The following is a 15,308-nucleotide window of genomic DNA, read 5'->3' as shown; positions in this document are numbered from 1 at the left end:
TGCCAATCAGATTCAGATTGTAGTTTTATTCCTTACCCATGTGTATTTTGAGAATGTATTTTTATTTGCCACCTCTGTATAGCTGGGTTTGGCTGAGCTGGAGCAGGAAGCAGATGAACCCCCGGAGAACTACCTTTGGGAACAAGAAATTGCCAATCAGATTCAGAGTATCAGCGTAAAGCTTAATGCTGCTAGATCCACTAAGGCTGTATACGAGAAGGCTCTTAACATCTTGCAGAAGGTAACAAGTCCTGTAGTACACAATGTATCATTGCTAATCTGGATGTTTGGCTGTAATGTTCATTAATGATGTAAAGATATCTTAATTAATAATTTTAAAACTGGTGTTATTGCATGAAACTAATCTTCTATATTCACGCTAAGTCTGAACAATATATGTTAGGCCTAAGTGTATTGAACATCAGTTTATTGGTCACAACCCAGGCTTGCAACAATATATCTCATAGTAAAGCACTCTAGAGACCATCTCTTAACAAAGGATAATATATAGTATTCAGCACCAGATATATTTTTATTATTATTATTCTATTCGTAAAAAATAATCTCATGTTCACAGGGCTTTTTATACATACTGTTGCATTTGAGGATAAAATGTAATTTATAGTATTATATCTCCTTTGGATACACATAACTTCTGATTGATTGTGTTTTAAAAAGTACTCATGTCCTCAGTATTGTAAATATTGTTGTTAGGCATCAATATGACACAGATACACAATATTTTCTCAGATTTGTTAACCAGTATTAATTTTTTAATGGAAATAAATGTTAATATCTTTTCCCAAAAGTTGATAGCCAACTAAACATTATTAAATTAACAGTGACAAATGTTTTCTATTTATTCACTATTTAGTGTCTATTCCTTGTGTAAAACATGCTAAGTCATACTTGTAGATTTTATGTTCGAGGAAATACTGCTGTCTGAAGGTGAAACATAGAAATATGTATGTGCAGGATGCTATCAGGTTCGACGAGGTGTTGGAAGGACTGCGGAAGGATTTGGTGCACCAATGCGAGAGTATTGTGAAGGCAGTGGAGATGGGCCAAAACATGTCTGAGGAGTTGGACAGTCTGCAACGAGAGTATAAGATGACTGAACGCACTGTGCGAGCTAACATGAAACAACGTGACCGGGCAATTCGTGGGCTACGTGCAGAGATAGATGCAGCAAGGTTACATTCACATGCTGGGATACGTGATTCTCGAAACATCATTCCACCTCAACAGCTAAGAACAGTAATGCAATTACACCACTTATTCATGATTTTTAGTTCTGGTATGCAATGCTATAGATAAAATGTGGAGCCAAACATGTAATGGCCTGAACTAGATTTAATATTAAGATTCAGGAGATACAAATGAGCCTTGCACTTTGAAAAGCTCACAGACTCTGTCTCAGACAAATTACATTGTCTAAAACTGTCATAAATATAATGTAAGTGATGTTTTGAAAGTTTGACTATTGGTTCATATTAGCGGTGAACTGCTCTTAATAATAGCAGTTATATTCAAACCAATGGTTTAAGTAAAATGTAAACACATGGTGGATATGTATTTAGCTCTTGTCTTGTTTTTATAAAGTGATTGATGTGGAATAGTATTTTTAGAATGTTTCATATGTTTAGAATTCCATATAAAACTACTTCAGTTATTGTTAATTTGAGTTGTTTTAATTGCCTTTTCTTTTTAAGTTGAAATCTGTTAGGTTCATTGTCAGTTGAAATTCCCACTACAGAGCAATAACAAAAAAATTGACTCAGTAGAATTTTAATTAACTAAGGCTTTTGGTGAAGTCTGTGATACAAATTATTTCAGGTATTCCAAAACCAATATTAGTGAAGAACAATAATGAGATTATTAATAACCTAACTATTACTTCTTCTATTTTAATATTGTTACAGTCAAGTCCTAACCTTAGTGATGATACGGAAAGTGTTAAAAATGCTCTTGAGGAAACAATAGTGAAGCGAGAGATATCTGTAACCCAGGAGATTCTGAACCATATCAAGGAGGCTGCGTTAGTACACAGGATCCAGGACATCTGTCCCAGGTGATGGTCATGTTAATATTGTTAAGTCAAGTCCTAATCTCAGTGATGATATGGAAAGTGTTAAAACTTCTTTTGAGGAAACAATTATGAAGCAATAGACTTCAGTTTCTCAGGAGATAGTAAATTATATAAAGGAGACTGTGTTAGTACATAGGATTCAGGACATCTGTCCTAGGTGAGCTTGATGTTAATATTGTTAATGATGATGATGATGTAAATTCAGTAATGATGCAGGAAATTTTAAAGGTACTCTTGGGGAAATGATGGTGAAGAGTTGGCTTTTAATTTGGGCCTCTACAGTCAGGTGGATAGAGGTTGGTCCTTTATCAAATATTATTGAAGAGGCTGAGCATTATACTACATTGTGTGTTGACAGGTTGGAGGAGCAGAAGAGACAGAAGACCAGGCTACTGAAACAAGTGCAAGAGAATGAGGAACAGTTGGCTCGTATGTTGGACCTTCACAACCAGTTGGATGTTATGTTGGAGGTGGTCATGTACCATACTATGACTGACGAAGCAAAACAGTAAGTATCTCAGATATTTTTAAATTAACAAAATAATTAATAATTTAATTGAATATTTTGGAATGCTTCATATCCATAAGTTGTGCCTGGTTAAATAATCTTACACCACAGAATTTATTTTTCAGTTTCATATAGATTTAAGCATGAGTCTTGATTTGTTAAGTCAGGAAAAAACCGTTTTGAAACATAAAAATGTAATAAATTAAGTCAGGCATGTTTTATTTCAACACTAAATAACAAACCAATCTGATATCAAATTAGATGAAAAGCTGCATATCAAACTGACCTTTTTTATTAAAAAAATCTTCATTAGAGTAAAATATTAGACTTTGTCAATGAGGTGACACTTTTGGGATAATCTAAACATTTTCAATATCTGAATAGTTTTCAATTAATTGGAGAGACTACTTAATGCTAATAATTGAAGAATTAATGCTTCACAAAAATTCTTCATTCATGAAAAAGAGCCACCTGTATTGGCTCAAACTTTAATTTTATCCCATAAGAACAATATTAAACCTCAAACACTTTTAAACCTTTTTTAGGTCATGACATTATGGTTAATGCCTCTTTTAAACATATAACTAATCCACATCCAAATGATTTGTTGTGTTTCTTGTTAAGTGTATACTTTTTGAATATTTGCTTGATAAAGTACAATAAAGTTTGTAATTTTTTCTGGAAAGCCAATAAAAAAGTGTTTGAGGTTTATCATAGAGTAGAAGAAAATTGGACCCAACTCACCTGAGGAATTCCTAGTGTTTGAACATTGATAATCCAAGATGAATAGTTATTCACAATAGAAGTATCAAAGTAAATTATTCTTTCTTTTGTATTAAAGAGATACAAGCTTTTTGAGCAAAAGATCATATTTATCACAATAAAAGCTTTACATAAATCACATAATATAGATGCTTCAATAGTTGATCAAAACATTACCAAAATACTTGTTTTTCAATGTATAAAATATTTTGTTACTATTTAAGAACTGAATGAACAAATACACAGCAAAATATACATGTATTTTCTTATTCTTTACAGTAGTGGTAATAGACTGCCACGTGTATGATAAGGACTTATACATCTTAAATTCCAGTGTGGACTATGTTTCCATGTCTGCCAATGGTAATAATCTGCAGCATGATCCTAAAAGAGTTAAAGAAAATAATTTGATGTTTCTAAAAGTAAATAATCTTTTATAGTAATTTGTCAATCGGATTAAGGGCTTAAATCATCAGAAATTAAATTGAAAACAAGTAGTAGGAGGAAACTAGCACGTCCATTCCCCATTTCTTATACATGTACATAAAAATAGGACAGGGAGGGTGAGGAGTACATTTTCTAATTAACTTCTTCGTAGGCCTGAGTGTAAATCTGCATGTGCTAACCTAGGGAGGTTTTTTTGTGTTTTGTTGTTATACTTGTTTCTCGTCCCCATAGCGATCACCCTCACCATCAACCACACTCTTTGCTTGGCTGGTAATCCTTTCAAAGTCTCTTGCCAGTCTCCTCTCCTTCTCTCGATATCAGTTTTAATTTGGATCCTGTTCAGGTGTATTCAAGATATACTATTAGTATATACTAGTAGATATACTATATACTATCTTATTCTGAATTTCTATTTGATTTTCCATTGTTTCTGTAATTACGTTTACGTGTACTTTGGCCATTGTCAATTTTCTATTGTTTGTGACTGTGAGAACAAATAACTTAGCTTTGCCAGAATTGTTTTTCCCACTATATTGATATCCTGCACAATGCACATGTGAGAAGTACTGGAATGTGATTAATAAAGTTTATTAGTATTTCTACAACATTGTACTAATTCAAGTGTTTGCATGTGGTCTTCAGTCTCACCAGCATCAAACTATGGATATACCACAGTTTGCTTTTTTAACAAATTTTTGTCTTATTTAGTTGCCTTGGCAAGATTGGGCAATGACACCTAGCTGAGTTTGCTGACAATTTGGTTTTTGCCTGGAGAGTGATATTATGAATATATTTATATATCAAGTAGACACAACTGGTAAACAAATTCACCAACAAAGACATCTCTGTAACTCAAGACTTTACCTGAAAGTTCAATAGTTGAGTAAAGCTTTATTTCTAAAGCAAACATATTTTTGTAGACCGTGATACTAATGAAATGAAATTAAAAATGCCTTTATTAAATAGGCGGAGTTAGTGCTATCAAGCCCTCTCTACCACTCAACTTTAAGTGATAATTTTCAAAAAATATAATTAAAAAATATGTTTCATGTTTGCTTTATTTTTAAAACATCTGATACATCCTTATACTTTTAGAGTCAAAGAGGAGAAATTAAAGCTTCTCCAGGAGATCGAGAATCAGAGCGAAACTCTAAAGGAGACAAACGAGGAGCTGGTCAGTGTAGGCCAGAAGACAGTGGCAGTACGTACGGCTCTTCTTTCTCTCAACCTGATGCTGGATACAGTGTACCGTGGTGCGACAGAGATGTCTGTGTACGACATCAGTATGGATATAGATGAGACAGTCAGCGTGGCCAGACCTCTCCGTCAGCCCAACACAGAAGGTACAAACAGTAGAATACAATTTATCTGAATTTCCTTATCTTAACGATCTGTAATTTTAACTATACAACCGGTATTGTAGTCTCATTGACTGAACATTGCGATAACATGTCAGTGTTTATACGCAATAAAACATATTATTATTATTACATTAATGGAGGTATCACAAATTATGTTAATGTTGGAATGCAGTGTTTTTTTAAGTTTTAAAATACACACTACAGAATTATTGTTCTGCAGTTCACAGTTTTATTTCCAGCTTATGAGTAGTTTTAGTGATGGTCACTAGATTTCAGCAATTCTTTATATTTTTTTTATGAGTGTAAGTGATTCTTTTGTTGCCTTCTACAAATATTGACATCTAATGGGCAACATACTAATTTAGTGACTGATTGTAAAGTTTTAGTTCTAACAATGGGTGTAATAGTCTAAATAAGCTTCTTGACATTTCATGTATTTTATTATAAATGATATTTTTGCAGCTCTCTCTCTGATGGAGTTGGTGACAAAGAAAGTGAAATGGCTAGTTGAACAAGTTAGTCCAGAAGATTTAGAAGCTAAACCAAAAGTGACTACAAAGTTAGCTGTTGAAACAACAACAAAAGTGGGGATTGAGGACGAAGCAGATAATAGTACGTATTTGATAATATTGTCTAGTCAGACTATTTTTTCACATGCAGTGTTCCAAGTCTTCATAAATGTAGATATACGGTCTTTGAGGAAGAGCCGTAACCGCGGTATAGCCGAAATAAAAACGACTGGTGATGTACCTTGGGGGAGTCTCGTAGAACGGGGTCGTCGAGGTCCTCGGCCAGGGCAGCGGGGAGTCCAGGATCACCAGAAGTCTTGTGTAGGTCTTGTAGATGGAGAGCGGTGGACAACAAGGGGAATGATTCACTCCGAGAGGGTAAATAAAGTAACTATATTGACTTGAAATACATAAAAACAAAATAGAGCTGTATAAACGTGAAAACTGTTCATGTACTGGGGTGGAATGCGGGCAGCAGCGTCGTGTGTCCAGTACGCCGCCTGCGGAGAGAATAATTGAGCCGCATCTTCTTATCTTGAGGGGGTTGGAGAAGGGGCTGCGAGTCGGTGACGTCATCTCGGGCCAGTAACAACACCAGCCGTTAATTAAGAAATAAGTACTGAACATTCCCCCCACCCAAAAAAGGACATTTTTTGACCCAAGTAAAAGAAAAAAGAAAACGTTATGATTGAAGAAAATTTACCATTCGTCATGAAACATACATGAGTCAATTTATTATTAATTAAGAGCTAAATATGAATAGAAAATGGAGTTATATGTACACTAAGGAGATTATGACTAAACATTAGGTAAAACAACCAACTTATTTACAGGACGGGTTACAATACCTGACGGGGTTTTCACTTGGACCACACGAACAATGTTGTCAGAGCTAGGTAACACTTTGATAATCCTACCTAGGGGCCAAGTTAGAGGATTACTATTGCTAGAGTACATTAATACTAGGTCATTTTCCTTTACATTTGTAGTTTGTTCAGTCCATTTTGGGCGTTGGATTTGCGAGTGGAGGTAGTCTTTCTTCCAGCTCTTCCAGAAGTGTTGAGTGGCGCGAGACACTTGTTGCCAACGAGATAGAAGATTGAGTGGCTCGGAAGTGATGTCCTCTTCTGGACGTGACAGCAGAAGATCTCCAGTGAGGAAATGGCCTGGAGTCAAGTAGTTGAAGTCGTCGTCAGGTGATGATGGAAGTGCGCAGAGCGGCCTGGAGTTCAGAACAGCTTCAATGCGGCATAAGAATGTCGAGAATTCTTCTGAAGTGAAGTGGTGGTTTTGTATTATTCTCTTCAGATGATGCTTGGTAGACTTCACTGCAGCTTCCCAGAGACCACCAAAGTACGGAGCACAGGGTGGATTGAAGTTCCAATGGATTTCGTTCTTTGGCTAAGTGGTCTGAGATCAGTGGCGTGGAGTTCTTGAGTAGAGAATAAACTTCTTGAAGCTGACGAGCAGCACCAATGAAGTTGCGGCCTTGATCAGAATATATGTTGCGGCATAAACCTCTTCTAGCAATAAAACGGTCGATTGCGGCTAGACAAGATTCAGTATTGAGAGAGTGGACTATTTCTAGATGAACAGCCTTGACTGTCATGCATACAAAAAGAGCAATGTAGCATTTAGACAATTTTGCGTTTCTTCTAGTACTTTCTTTAACAAGAAAGGGACCAGCAAAATCCAATCCAACGTTGGTGAAGCATCGCGTTTGCTTGAAGCGAGAGGGGGGCAAGTCTGCCATTAGGGGTTGTGTGGGTTTTGCTTTCATTCTAAAGCAAGTGAGACATCAAAAAATGCGTTTTTGGATGAGATTTCTTGCACCAGGAATCCAGTAGCGGCGTTGAATAAGAGATTGAACTATTTTGGGACCACCATGAAGAGAGTACAGGTGATAGTGATCACACAATAGAGTTGCGAAGTGACTTTGAGAAGGAATCAAAACAGGGTGCTTCGAAGACTCGGGCAAGGGAGAAAACTTCAGTCTACCCCCCACCATGAGGGTATCAGATGATAAAAATGGTGTGAGTTTTCTTAGCGAAGGAGAGCATGGCTTTCCTTGATTGACTGCTTTTATTTCTGGAGAATAGTGTTGCTTTTGAACGAGTTTTACACATTGAGCAAGGGCTTCGGTTCGTTCATTTACAGATAAAGGACCAAAACGTTTAGCAGACTGTCTGGATCGGATGTTATGAATGAATCTTAGTACATAACTCATTGCATTTTGTAGTTTAGTGAGTGAAGAAAATCGATTTATCCACTGGTACAGATCGTTTGGTGGTATAACGTTAGTTGTTAGTGTATTGCTAAATGGTGTCTTCTTGATCTCAATTACTTCAGAGGAGCTTTTTCCAGGTGATACAGGCCAAGAGGAAATTTCATTTAGTAGAAAAGAGGGGCCATGCCACCAAAGCGGGTGATCAAGTAAGCCAGAGGGCATCAGACCTCTAGTGCCACAATCTGCGGGATTGTTGTCTCCTGAAATGTGACGCCAAACATCAATAGACGTGTTTTCCGTTACTTTACAAACACGGTTTGAAACGAAAGTTTCTAGAAGGTGCGGAGGTGTTCTTATCCAACCAAGAACATTCATTGAGTCTGTGAATAAAAAGATATCTGATATCTGTAGTTTGGTGATAAGCTTCTGGTTAGCTTTGACCAGTTGGGAGAGGAGCAACGCTGCGCATAATTCCAAGCGGGGTATCGTTAGTGGTTTGAGTGGAGCAACTTTGGTTTTAGAATGCCATAGGCTACATCCGGTAGTTTTGTTTTCACATTCAACCCTTAGATACAATACCGAGCACATGCCTTTCTGAGAAGAGTCTGAAAAACCTATGAGTTGGACGGATATGTACATACTGAGGATATAGCGAGGGATATTTATTTGTGACATAAGTGGAAGTTCTTTGACAAATTTATCCCAAACAATGTGTAGATGTTTTGGGAGTGGATCGTCCCAGTCCAGTTTTCCAACCCATATTTGCTGAAGCAAGTGTTTTAGTGTGAAGATAACTGGACTGATGAAACCGTTGACATCATACACTCGGGCAACTTGAGATAAGACATTTCGTTTGGTCGGAGTTTTATTTACAGGGGCAATAGCGTAGTGAAAACAATCCGTGGAAGGGTCCCATTCAAGTCCTAGTACTTTGATGGAGTGAATGGATCCAAGGGGATGTGGTCTTTCTCTGTGGTCAGAAGGGATGGTGTTGAGAACGGAAACACTTGAACTAGACCATTTGTGAAGTTCGAAACCACCAGATACGCAGAGTTGATTGAGTTCATCAAACAATTGAAGGGCTGCGTGTTCCGAAGAGGCACCACAGACGATGTCATCGATGTAGCAGGACGAGTTTAGCACTTCTGCAGCATTGGGGTAGTTAGGACCTTCGTCGAGAACTAGTTGCTTCAAAGTTCGAAGGGCGATGAAAGGGCTTGATGAGAGACCAAAAGTTAATCGTTGAAGTTCCCATTCTTGGACAGGGCCAGAAGGGTCAGAACGCCAAAACAAATGTTGGTATTTGCGGTCAGAAGGAGCAACTTTTATGGCTCGATACATTTGTTTTATATCGCATGTCAGAGCGATGGGGTGCAATCGAAACATAGAGATAACAGTTCCGATGTCGGCTTGGAGCTTGGGTCCAGTCAACAGCAATTTATTAAGAGACTGATTCATGTCACTTACTTCAGAGGCGTTAAAGACAACTCGAAGAGGTGAAGATGAAGATGATTCTTTTACAACCCCGTGATGTGTGAGGACATATGGAGAGGGCTGAGGGGCGAGACACATGTGACCTAGGTCAACATAGTTTTGTAAATTGTCTGAATAATGAGCGAGATTTCCCGGCTTTCTTTCAAGCCGTCTTTCCTGGTGGAGATACTTGCGAAGAGCTATTTCTCGTGTGGAGCCTAGGTCAGAGGGGACGCCATTTTTGAAGGGTAATGAGGCTACATATCGTCCGGTTTCGTCTCTAGAGATAGTTGATTGATAATGATCTTCACAGAACTGATCAGCGGGACTGAGGGGTTTTGGAAAATTGATTTCTTCCATTTCCCAGAATTGTTCAAGGAGTCGATCAGTGCTTAGAGACGATGAAACAAAGAGAGAGTTTCGTTGGTGAGAAGGTGATTCCATGGGGACATCACCCATGAGAACCCAACCAAATATTGTGTGCAGCGCGGTAGGCTGCCCTTTGATGATGGAAAGTTCATTGGTAAGCATGTCCGTGAAAGCTTGAGCTCCAAAGAGAATGTCAACTTTAGCAGGATGATTAAAGTCAGGGTCTGCTAGTTTCAAAGAATTGAATCTCTGCCTTAGAGATTCTGAAAGCGGGGCTGTAGGAAGATTAAATGCTATCTTAGAAATGATAACTGCATCCAACTGTAGTTGGACGTCGCTGTTGTAGCGAGAGGCTATGTTGCAAGTAACGAGGCCTTTTGTGTTTATGCCACATTGATGACCAATGCCTGAATAATGTTAACATTACACCTTTTGATAGGTAATCGTAAAGTCTGAGCTAATGATTGAGTAACAAAGTTGATTTGACTACCTCCGTCAATGACAGCTCTGCACGTTTGCCAATGACCTAAATCATCTTGAATGAGTACTTGAACGGTGCCTAACAAAGCAACATTTCTTGTGTTAGTTCGCTGAGACTGACAGGACAGTGTTTGAACGGGTGCGGTTGTCTGAGGTGTAGGCGCAGCGGCGGAAGCGCCGACTACTGGGGGGGGTGACGCAGGTGTAGAGATGTGAGAGTGAGGTGCGTCTGAGTGGACGGGCGGCTGAGTGGAGACCCGCTTGTCATGGAGTAGAGAGTGATGTTTCTTACTTTTACAAAATCTACAAATCGCATTTGAAGTACACGCAGACACATGGTGTGACCCAAGACATGAAAAACATCGTTTAAATGAGCGCACAGAATTATAACGTTCATGTAAGGGCAAAGCAATAAACTGGTCACAGCGGTAAAGTTGATGGTTATTTTTACACATAGGACACTGAGAGGCAGGGCGACAAGGCGACGAGTTAGTCTTCTCTGAATGTGAAGCACCGTGTTGAGCTGAGAACAACGCCTTGCGGGGAAGGGGTGCGGGTGGTCTTGACGTAACTACACTAGCTTTGTGTGTTTCTTTGGTGAGTTCATAGACGGTACACTGAGCGCGAAGAAACTCCATAAGGTCTTCCAATATAGGAAACTGTTTGGATTTCACTTCTAGTTCAAACGCTTTTCTAGTATTATTGTCTAAGAGGCTTAAAGCTAGTTGCAAGAGCATAAAACCAGACAAGTCACTGATATTTAGACTTTTCAATGCTTGAACATTTATGTGAAACACATCTACGATCTGTCTTAGGCTACTTAGACTAGGGGTCTTTACAGGTTGTTGATCAAGTATTTTATTAAGATAAAAACTAGCTAGGAGGCGTGGATTAGAGTAGCGTTCCACTAGAGTGTCATAGGCTAGAGTGTAGTTAGCTGGATCAAAGGGTATGGCTTCAACAATGCACAGAGCAAGGCCTTCCAGTAAGCCTTTTAAATAACTAAACTTTTCAATAGGGGCCATGGAGGTATTGTGGATTAAATTATCATACAGAGATCTGAAGGAATTAAACTGCTCTAACTGTCCACCAAACTTACTTATATCTATTTGCGGAAGCTTAGGTTTTACAAGTGAGGCTTGTGAGAGATCTACATCGACAGTTTTAGTCTTAGTAGCTACAATAACATCATAGGTGGCTTTACATTTATAGTACATGGTATCAAACTGCTTGAAGGCGGAACTAGTATCTACAGTGTCCTTAGGGGTCATCTAATTCAAGATTAAGATTATCCATCTGTTCTGAAAGGGCTTCAAAGTCTGAGTACAAAGACTTTAAATTTGAATACCTAGCGACAAAATCATTAGTTTCACCTGGAAGTTCCTTGATTAAATCAAAACACAGCTGTAACTTTTGAAAATACCTTTCTCTCTTTTTCACACATTGTTCTAGTTTTTTAGTAGCCATATTTTCAAACACTAATTAAATACAAAATATGAAATACACCCTACAGAAGACAGAATCCTTATTTACTAAATTAGGATTACTATGGAATTTACTGCTTACAAACTAATTTAGTAAACCTTGACAAAAATAAAACAAGTACTCTTCAAACAAAACAGTGACACCGAAATAATATTAGATAGTGAGTGATTAAGAAAATAAGAATGATTCCCTCAGTGATAGAAAATTATTAGTTTTAAATAGAAACAGCTGACAGATAAGTTGCTCAAAATAGATAAGAGCGTCCGATCGGCGGACAGAAATACTCGATCAGCTGAGCGACAATCAGATAGCGGCCGATAACCAGCGCAATCAATAAACATAACCTGCAGTTCTGTACCTGTTTGTCTGGCTCTATAGTTCAGTTCACGAAACTTTGCTTAAATGCTAATTTTATTTTTAATGCTAATCAGGTTTGTTTCATGAGGCGGTTGAGTTTTGATTTGAACTCAAATTAAATGTTAAAACTTAGTGGACTGTTTTTTGCATGAAACTGAAGCGTTCGTATAGGACCAGCTGATCCGGCCCGGAGGACCAAATGTACGGTCTTTGAGGAAGAGCCGTAACCGCGGTATAGCCGAAATAAAAACGACTGGTGATGTACCTTGGGGGAGTCTCGTAGAACGGGGTCGTCGAGGTCCTCGGCCAGGGCAGCGGGGAGTCCAGGATCACCAGAAGTCTTGTGTAGGTCTTGTAGATGGTGTCCCCTTGTGGTGGACAACAAGGGGAATGATTCACTCCGAGAGGGTAAATAAAGTAACTATATTGACTTGAAATACATAAAAACAAAATAGAGCTGTATAAACGTGAAAACTGTTCATGTATTGGGGTGGAATGCGGGCAGCAGCGTGTGTCCAGTACGCCGCCTGCGGAGAGAATAATTGAGCCGCGTCTTCTTATCTTGAGGGGGTTGGAGAAGGGGCTGCGAGTCGGTGACGTCATCTCGGGCCAGTAACAAAACCAGCCGTTAATTAAGAAATAAGTACTGAACAGTAGAAATAGTTAAAATGCTCAAATAGCCAGAATCACTGCAGATTAAATATTTTAATTATTAAAAAACTATTTAATCTTTTAAGGACTAAGTGTCAATTAATAATTTATAATTGCTGGACCAATCTGCCCCCACTGCTTATGCTGCTTTGATAATGTTTACGTAAAAGATCACAGGGCAAATTCTTTTACTTTATTTAGTTGTCATGTTGTCTTGCCTATGGACTCTAACTAGAAGCCCCTATACCATTTTAAAATAAAATTTTTTTGAATACTTTTGGTTCTATACGTGGTTAAAATTTGTACTATATTTATACTTTTCTCTAAAAATTATAAGTATAAATTCTTGAAAATAAATTTTCTTCTTTATAACCCTATTAATCAAAATGTAGTTTTAGTTATTGCTGCCTACTAATTCTCCAGGGAATATTTTTCAGTTGTATCAGACATGCTGGATGAGCTGGAGGATATGGATGATCCTGATGTGTTGACCAGGAAAGACATCAAGGCAGAGAGCAAGCGGCTCGTAGAACTGTATGACAACCCAAGAGCCATGTTTGAAGATCAAGGTGGACCAAAGTTCAAGAAACACAAATGCTTCTAAAACTACCTAATGATTTGAGTCTCCTTCTTCCATAAACTTATTGAAACAGAAAATTTATTTAAAAATTATCTGTGAACTATGAAAAACTGCCCTTCTGTAAATAAGACATCCTAAAAGAAGAGTTTATATTTATAAATAAATCCATCTAAAAGCCTTCTGTTACTTTATTACATGTTTACTTTTTCCAGTGTCTATTTTCTTATTGTGTCATACATTTTGTGCATTATGGCAGTTTTTAAGCTGAAGTTATTGCATGGCACACAGGAAGTAGGCTTCGTATTTGAAAGACAATAATACTTAACTTAGTATTGGATAATCTTGTGGCATGACATGCAAAAGTTGAGGTTGTAGTGAAATGACCTTGAGTTCTACCACAAAAGAACTATATATTACACTTCAAACACTTTGTAATAGAAGAAGAAGAAGAAAAAGTGCAAAAATAACAGCAATGTAATTTATTACTGTACTTAATTCAATTGTTATCTGTGCACGTATTTCTAATTCTTGATGCGTATAGACTTTACTAAACATTCACTGCAATAAAATCAATATACATAAAAATACAGAACCACAAATAAACTGTGTTTAAAAACTTCTGATCTTGGATATTTACTTGCCTACCTACAAACTTGTAAATAGCAAACCACATTTAAGTTTGAAGCAAACTTACACAGTGGCTTGTTCTGGCTGCTTAATTTTAAAATGGTAATAGTGGTAGTAAAATATAATTAACAAAAATTAATTGGAATGTTTTCAAATTTAGAGACTTTATTTCTGTGCACATGTCTTCCACATAGTAATATAACGTTACATAAAAAATAAATAAATAAAATAGAAATAAATTCTACAGAAACTAAAAATTAAAATTTATTGATCTTGAGTTAATGAAAAAAGTTTAGAAATGTAATCATGATTATTGTGTAATGTATAAAAGAGCAACTTATCAAAGTTTGTTTTAAAAAGTATGTTAGTTGAAAGAGAGAATAAGTTTTTTAATAAAATATTTTTCAACCGACTCAACCTTCTCGTGTTCAAATCATCCCCACATCTGAGCGCCATAACACAATATAGACTGTATTATTGTATTGTAACAGATGTACTTAGCACTCAATAGAATATTGTTATTTTTTTAACAAATCACCCCAAATTGATCTGATCAACAAATTTTTCCGATTTTCATTTTTCTTTGTAATGTAATTTTCAGGATAAAGTTGTATTAAGACTATTTCCCAAATGTTTATACTTGTTCACCAACTCCACTCTTTTACCTTTGTATACCCATTTGTCATTAGCTCCCAGATTATTCCCTTTCCTAAAAACAACTTTTGATTTATTCAAATATACCTGTAAATTCCAATTTTTCCAATAAGTTTCCAATCTGTTGATCATTTGCTGTAGGCCTATAGGTTTAGACGCTATCAGTACAATATCGTCTGCAAACATCAATACATTTACTTGCTTGCCTCAAAAGCTGCATCCTCCTCCCAAAGCATCCGGTAAATCATTAATAAAAGGAGAAAACAATAACGGACTCAAAATGCAGCCCTGTCTGGGGCCCATCTGTGTGGCAAAACTGCGGATCACCCCCTCCCTGCACCACACACTAGCAGACGTGCCATTGTTCAGATGTTTTATAGTCTGTAGCATCTGCGTTGATACTCCCAAACTTCATAACTTGTATATTAACTATCTTTTGTAAATAGAATCGAACGCAGATAGTAGTCTACAAAAATAAACAATACAGTTTTCCTGTATCCATCGATAAACTTATACTTATCACACATGTTAAATTAAATATTTTGTCCATTGAGGAATAACTCTTTCTAAAAACAGCTTGAAATTCCGTAACAATCTTTTTTCCTAACTCAAATTATATAACCTGTTATTCAACATACCATTCAACAATTTAGCAATAAAATTCAAAAAACAAAAGACCACGGTAATTTGTTGCCACATTTGGGCTTTCTTATGTAACAGGTAAACTAT

The 15,308-nt window shown here is 37.1% G+C and overlaps 1 protein-coding gene across 1 annotated transcript; it reads left to right on the top strand.

Moving 5' to 3' along the window:
* Positions 1–59: 59 nt before the first annotated feature.
* Positions 60–13,476, top strand: LOC124369092. Its single transcript, XM_046826828.1, has 7 exons — positions 60–241; positions 976–1,257; positions 1,923–2,071; positions 2,448–2,597; positions 4,902–5,149; positions 5,630–5,779; positions 13,156–13,476. Exons 2-7 carry the CDS (start codon positions 1,060–1,062, stop codon positions 13,320–13,322), a joined length of 1,062 nt encoding a protein of 353 aa, XP_046682784.1. The 5' UTR covers positions 60–241; positions 976–1,059; the 3' UTR covers positions 13,323–13,476.
* The last annotated feature ends 1,832 nt before the right edge of the window (positions 13,477–15,308 follow it).

The sequence above is a fragment of the Homalodisca vitripennis genome, chromosome 1 (genome assembly GCF_021130785.1).
Source record: "Homalodisca vitripennis isolate AUS2020 chromosome 1, UT_GWSS_2.1, whole genome shotgun sequence".
Taxonomy (NCBI): Eukaryota; Metazoa; Arthropoda; class Insecta; order Hemiptera; family Cicadellidae; genus Homalodisca; species Homalodisca vitripennis.
Note: the sequence above shows the minus strand (reverse complement) of the source record. Positions and strands in the feature narration are given on the sequence as shown.